This window comes from Lupinus angustifolius, unplaced genomic scaffold (genome assembly GCF_001865875.1).
Source record: "Lupinus angustifolius cultivar Tanjil unplaced genomic scaffold, LupAngTanjil_v1.0 Scaffold_95_64, whole genome shotgun sequence".
NCBI classification, from domain to species: domain Eukaryota; kingdom Viridiplantae; phylum Streptophyta; class Magnoliopsida; order Fabales; family Fabaceae; genus Lupinus; species Lupinus angustifolius.
This window is the reverse complement of record NW_017724687.1, coordinates 1-7414: the sequence shown is the minus strand read 5'-3', so window position 1 is coordinate 7414 and position 7414 is coordinate 1. Positions and strand designations below refer to the sequence as shown.

The 7414-nt window shown below is 34.4% G+C and overlaps 1 protein-coding gene across 1 annotated transcript; it reads right to left on the bottom strand.

The window, feature by feature from the left end:
- Positions 1 to 845: 845 nt before the first annotated feature.
- Positions 846 to 5650, bottom strand: LOC109339749 (DEAD-box ATP-dependent RNA helicase 7-like). Its single transcript, XM_019577259.1, has 14 exons — positions 5060 to 5650; positions 4360 to 4494; positions 4116 to 4256; positions 3922 to 4033; positions 3315 to 3385; positions 3056 to 3210; positions 2848 to 2959; positions 2571 to 2672; positions 2427 to 2487; positions 2168 to 2336; positions 2002 to 2098; positions 1785 to 1879; positions 1446 to 1579; positions 846 to 1208 (listed from the first exon to the last, which is right to left on the bottom strand). Exons 1-14 carry the CDS (start codon positions 5525 to 5527, stop codon positions 1003 to 1005), a joined length of 2058 nt encoding a protein of 685 aa, XP_019432804.1. The 5' UTR covers positions 5528 to 5650; the 3' UTR covers positions 846 to 1002.
- Between the last annotated feature and the right edge of the window lie 1764 nt (positions 5651 to 7414).

Sequence of the window (7414 nt, the reverse complement as noted above, 5' to 3'; positions counted from 1 at the left end):
CGAGAATGTAACATGACAGAAAGATGACTAATTAGAGTCTAAATTTTAGGCACATTGTTAATGGAATTGTGATCGAACATATCTTCGAAAATGAATCTACTGTGATTCCAGGTAGAATTTTGATGAAAAAGTAATTCAATCTCTAAAACTGGTTAATTAAAACAATTTATAATATAACTCAGATTGTTACAAATGATAAGATAATAAAATCAAATAGTATAAAATATTGTATCGTTGTATATTCTCTATCATATAAAAGGTTTGACTTTATTTTATTTTTTGGTTTTCCTGTAACTGTTATGTTAAAGCACTATAATAAACTAAAACGTCTTCTTAATAATTGGGAGTTTTTGAATTTTAGTTGGAAAAGGGCATGTTACTGAAACAACTTGACATGGAATGATCTTGTAGTAGTATATTATTCAAATCCATTCTAAATTATAGATGTATGAACACAAGCTGTAATAATGAAATAAACTTCACTCTGTATGATTCATAGCCAACAAATAAGTCATTCTTAAATTACATTGTTTTGTTTGTGTTAATATAGTTATATAAGAATCATCCTAGAAAGATAAAAAGGTCAAGAATTCAATTATTATAAAAACCATTTTTTTTTTAGAAACAAAAACACATAAAAAATTAATTCCTTGCTCATAGGATATGATGAAATATCATTAATAGTACCAAATAAAAATGGACCACGACTCCAATCCAACAACGTCTTTCATGGTTTCTCAAACGTAAACAAATATGTTCTTTACCTGAATATGTCAATAATAGTTAAAATTTATAGGGTCATGGGAGAGGAATTATAGCAGACCATGTAAAATGCTAACTTGGCAGAAACAAATGGGATAATAAATATTCCTCGTTTGTTCATTATCCTTGTCAATCATACAGAAATATCAAAATTGAGATAAATGGGATAATAGTTCAACATAAATAACAAATAATAGGGTAAAAATCAACCCCCTAGATCCGGGGTCCATGAACCATCTTCTACCATCTCCTTCCGCCTCTGTTTCCACCTCTCCCACCACCACCACCAAATCTACTCCCACCTCTACCACCTCTTCCACCAAATCTACTCCCACCAAATCCACGACCACCACCACCAAATCTACCCATCTTTGATTCCTCTCTTTCTTGCAAACGCGGCAATGCTTTAACCACCTCCAGACTTACATTTCCAGCATTTTGCTGACCTGAAAAACAAATATTCAATTGAAAATAAGACCAAGGATGAAAGCTATTTTTGTAGAATTGATCAATCACATGCTAATTTTCAACCACTGCAGGGTTAGCTATACAGTAAGCAGTAATAAAGACCTTCATGGAACAAGGAGATGATGGATGGTATACAAGATATCTATGATGAAAATGGCTGACAGAAAAATAATTATTTATTCTCAAAATCCTGAATAATAATAATTAAACTTTACCAGTAAGAAATGCATCTAAATGTTTGGCCGGTACATCAAAGACAGCACCATTTCCATCTGCAGTGATAGTAAGACCCTGCACTTCGTTGACCTTCTCCTCAGGCACAAATCTCCTCAGGACTCCAAATGCAAAACTGAAAACAGCCCATGAAAGCATAAGTCAAACATGACCAAGCAAATGACAAACTCAAACAGGTTCTGAAACTTTAAATATAGTTGATAACTAAAGAAACAAGTCAAATAAATTAATATATCAAAACATCAGACCATAAAATATTTAAGTTGCTAGATAATGATAAAAAGTAATATGCAACTAATTAAATATTGCAAAGTTCTCACGATGGGGTGAACATAGGTTTTCCAATTTCAAGTTGTAATGTAACATAATTCTCCATGGAAGTCAGGAGTGATCTTTTCTTTATCTCAGTAAAACCCTGCAAAGAAAACATTTTTTCCCATATCATACAAAATATCGAAGGTTAAGTCTTGTACATTAAAAGAAAATAACAACATAGTAAGAAAGACATGCAGAAATCTGGAAGATCATTTGACTTACAACAGACTTGGCAAGAGCTTTTGCAAGTAATTCAACAGCTGATAAACCACTGTTATTCAAAAGCCCCTCGGCAGCAGACTTGAATGCAGGAACCACACTGCATATGTGGCATATGTTAGCAGCATAACACAATGTTAAATGCAATAAGCAAAAAAAAGAGGCATACCTATCAGACACTTGCAAAATCTTTTCAGCAGCTTCCCCACCAACAGCTTTGGCAATATCATCAGGCTGAGGAGCAGAAATATGTTCAAATTTCACACCGGATTCTCTTTCTATTCTAGATACACTGGACTTTCTGGGATCATAAAGCATCACAGCAACTCCAGTATTACCTGAAAAAACAGAACCAATATATAACCTGAAATTTTGATAACACTAATACTGCACTTCCTTTATAAACAAATAACAAAATTCCAATATACCAGCTCTTCCTGTACGCCCAGAACGATGGATATATGCTTCAACATCCCTTGGAGGCTCACACTAAATCAAATAAATTCAGCAAATCAAATTAAAATGAATATAATAATGATTCAATATATTGTACATATATGCATCAAGCATACCTGGATAATTAACTGAACATCATTAATATCCAGACCCCTAGCTGCCACATTTGTGGCCACCAATGTCAAGAATTTTCCAGACCTAAAGCCTGACAATGTAATCTGCAAGGGACAGAACGCAAGAGAAATCAGAACAGCAAGAGGGGCACCCACATTATTGTTAAAAAATAGTTAAAAGGCACAAACATGTTTCAAGGCAGGTCACTCTTGCAACATAAATAGAATAAAATTTTCCAAAATCAATAAATAAAATAAAATTCAGGTTAATAACTCTCACCTCACGTTGTGACTGTTGTATGTCACCATGGAGAGGTCTTGCTCCAGGCAAAACCCCTGCGAGCTCAGAAGCAGACTCCTTTTTCTCAGTAAAAATAATTGTCCGGCCTCCACTGAAGCAACCATGTGTCAATAAAACAATTCCAAAGACTAATATGTATATCATAATGTGTGAAGTGGAAATAACAAATTGAACATTAAAATATCACCTGCTATAACAACGAATGATGTCAGGGATAAGCTGGGACCTGGCAGAACTATTACATGGAAGGACAATATGCCTAACATTGTTGCTAGCCTTCATTTTCTCATTCCCAACAAGATCAATAGTTTTCTTATCATGTTTCAAAAATCTTGTGGAAATCTGGCAAGAAAAAATGTTGGATAAGGCAAAAGACCATATGTATATAACATACAATCAGCACAAAAAATGAAATTAAAATAATAAATCATTGCATACACACATACCTGCTTAACCCAGACTGGCAAAGTCGCACTGAAAAGAAGTGTCTGCACTTTGTTAACATCTTCTACCTTACCTGCGAAAATCAAACAAGGCACCATTGTAATGCTGAAAATATATTACTATCCAAAATAGCAGTATAATAAAATGAGTCACCTCAATTGCATAGCTTCACGCATAAGAAAATATGAGGCAATAATTAGAAACAATGATAGTTAAAATTTGATGAAATTTAGGCTTTTATCAAATTGCAATGTTTCCTCCAAGTTAATAGAAATGCCGAACCCAAAAGACATGTGGGAAAAAAATATGTGGCACAGATGAAGTCAGTGGAAAAATGAAAAGGCACAGTGCGCGGAACAATTCAATTCAAGACTAAAGAGTCAAACAATGTGCAGCCCGATTACCAAGGATGTATTTCTACAAAGAGACAACATCCCTCAAAGTTGTTTACATGACCACTCTAATTAGAAGTAGCAAATTCAAAATAAACATGTGACAAGCAATAGAGCAAACAATTATCACTATGAGATGGAACCTCTGTGGGCTCAGATGAATATACGTAAGTATATAAGACATACAAAATTTACATTTAGCAAATGAACAACATACCTAGAATGAGTTCAACATCTTCAACAAAACCCATCCTTAGCATCTCATCAGCCTCATCAAGGACACGGAACCTAAGTAGGCTCAGGTCAATATTTCCCCTCTCTATATGATCCTGCACAAAATCAGTAACACTCTTCAATTCGCTAATTAAAGTAAACCAACAATAATGTCAACACCCTTATTAAAGTAATTACCTTTATGCGGCCAGGTGTGCCAATAACAATGTCAACACCCCTCCTGAGCTTAATCTCTTGAGCTTGATATGGAGCTCCTCCATATAAACAGCAAGATGACAACCCCATTGCTCCACCATAAACTTCAAAATCAGCATTCACCTAATGCACCAAAACATAACAGTTAAAGAAATACAAATAACATGGAAAACTATATCACTCCTGCAATCAGCTCATGCGTTATACGATTGAGCATTAAATATACCTGTTTGGCCAATTCCCTAGTAGGTAGAAGCACAATGACACTTGGAGTCCTCCCGTAGCCCACCTTCCTTGATGCTTTTGCCAGACCATTTGTTAAAGACTCTAATATGGGCAACACAAAAGCCAAAGTTTTACCCTGAAAAAGCAAAAGATGGGAATTGAAAAAATAATTGAGACCAACAAAACCAGAGCATTGTATAGCTCCCACTTCTCTTCCAGCTTCCAAAACTATGTAGCCACAACCACATTCATATAAAGTACAAACATAAACTAATGTGCCAATCCTAAGCCATCATTAATGTTGTTAGTTATTGATTAAGTGACTTACATTAACCTCGTCTAAGATTTGGCTCAATTACACAGTTAATTAGATGATAATATGCAGACACAAATAGGACATGTAAAAAAAAGGATCGGTTTAATTAACTTAAGCCTGTGCATTGTATTAGCCTAGGCTGCTAAGGTTAGGCTAAGTTTATGTTATCACTAAACTCAGTCTAATTTTAAGTTATTTGATTACTTTTGACTATATTTCTGTTAAGATTTGGCCGAATTCATAGAGAAAATTTAATATCCTCAATGCCTCCTAATCCCAAGTCCCACCGTAGAAAAAGCAAATACACAAAGTTGTTAATTAATATATGAACATAAACAAACAAATTTAAATTATGAACAAGAATTCATTGAAGCATGTTACACACCTGACCGGTGCGAGCACGACCAACCAAATCGGAGCCATCGAGGATAATTTTGAAAGTTGTGGCTTGAATCGGGAACAGCGCTTCAATTCCATTCTCCTTCAGTTTCGCTTTCAACGGTTCCGATATATTGAAATTGGAGACCGCATTTGGATTCTCAGGTTCAACCTCAACCTCTTCTTCCTCTTCCATGTCCAACTTCGCTTTCTTACTCTTCTTCTTCTCCTTCGATTTCAAACCCTCATCGCCATTCTCACTCTTCTTCTCATCATCATCATCATCACCTTCGTCAGAAGACGAAACCTTCTTCCTCTTCTTCTTGGACTCCTTCGAAGAACTCTTCTTAACGGAAACGGTGTCGTTTAGAGACTGGTTCTCGGTGTCAGCGTCGTTTTTCTTGGTTTTCTTTTCCTTCTTCTGTTTCTTGTCGCTGGCGAGAACGGCGTCGTTGGAGATGGGAAGAGAAGGCATGGTGGCGAAACGGTGCGTTTTGATTCGTTGGTGAGTAAAAGGTGGGAAAGAGAAATTTTCTCCTGCTACGAAGGTTACGGCAGTGAGTTGCAGAAGCAGGAGAATAAAGAGGAAGAGCTGCGTCCTGGTTTTTGGGTTTTATGGTTTAGGCTTTGGACCATGTGACACGTTAGCAACCGTTGGATCACCCAAACCCTATTATACTTACATGCTAGGCGTTGGATTTTGCAACACAATAAAGTTCTAAATAGCTGTTGTGATTTTTCTATGGATTGTAGATTTGTAGTCCATATACTGTGATATATTTACATGGAAAATATCTATTAATATCTATTTTAGTGTAAAATTAATAATATTGTATCTTTCTTTAATATTGCGGGATATCTAATGTGTTAAAAAAAAGTTGATTAGATATTCTTATCTATACCATTATATAAAGGCAAAACAATTGTTAATCACCATGGATGGAGTAATTTTGATATTCCAATTTTAGCATTTGCTCTAATATTAAAGTAACTTCCATATTCTATCCCAATTTTAAACTGTAAAACAAAATCGATACATGTAAATTATCTAATAACATAAAATTATCTATACCATTATATAAAGCCAAAGTTCATTTTAACTATCATGGTATAATTTTTTAATTCCAATTTAGCCCCCACTCTATGTTGTAACCTCCTCTATTCAAAACTCTTAAACTGCTCATTCTCTCACGTTCTCTCATTCATTCTCTCACATTCTCATCCTTTTTCTTCTTCTATTCTCCACAATCAACTCTCTCTTCTTTCAGATAAAAAAATGAAACTTTATAAATAAATAAAAGAGGCACCTAATAATGCAAATGGGTTCTCTCTTGGAGGACTTTGAATCCATGAGGGCTGGAAAAGTACTTCTCCATCTGTTAATGAAGTGATTGTTGTCATGAACGGAACGGAGCATGGTGGATCCTTCACCAGAAGTGCTATGCTGTCTTTAATGCAGGGGTGTGATTAGAGCGTAGAGGGCGGTGAGTTGGGAAGTGAGTTTTTGATCGCACTCAAAGCTGGAAATGGTGAGATAACAACAGAGACCACATTTGCATTATCAGGTTATCTCATGTTGTTGTGCCTCATACCTCATTCTACAATTGCAATATTATCCTTTTCTCTTATCTTATCATATACTCAATAAGTTTTAAAAACAATTTCAATTCATTATTTATAGTTTAAACTCTTTGGTTAATTTTGAGAAACATTTGTTATAATTGTACGTTTAGGGTGGATATGTTAAGAGAAGTAATCTATTATTCTTTGATATTATACATCCTCTTCTCTTAGTTTCCTCTTTCTTATCTTTAATTTCTATTTTATTTTGATGTAGTTTATAAAACATTATGCACAAAAGATGTTCGACGAAATACTTCACCCATTGCATGTAGAAACAACAATCATACATATGTAGAGGTATGCATATTTTCTTTTCACATTTTGGGTTGTACTTTGGCCAGTGGTTACTATTTGTGAAAAGTTCCAACCAAACTGTTTCATATTCATCTTATATTATACAGGTTACTTCATTTTATATCTTTCCTTCCTTATGTAGGATAAATTGCATCTTTACAAAAGATGTTGTAACACTTTTTTCCTTTGATTATTATCTCATAGCAAAGAAGTAAAAGTATATTCAGTAGATGCAGATAATTTATGCAATATTAGTGGGTGACAAAATCAAGGGATTTCAATAGGCAGGTAGAAAATTTTGAGTTAGTGGAAAATGTTTTATAATAAATCTTATTACTCTTTCCTTTGTATATATTTGTTTTGCCACTTATTTTTTATTCTGAATTTTGTAGCTTTTCTAAATCTTATTACATAGTGCATGCCTCATATTTACTTTAAATTTACA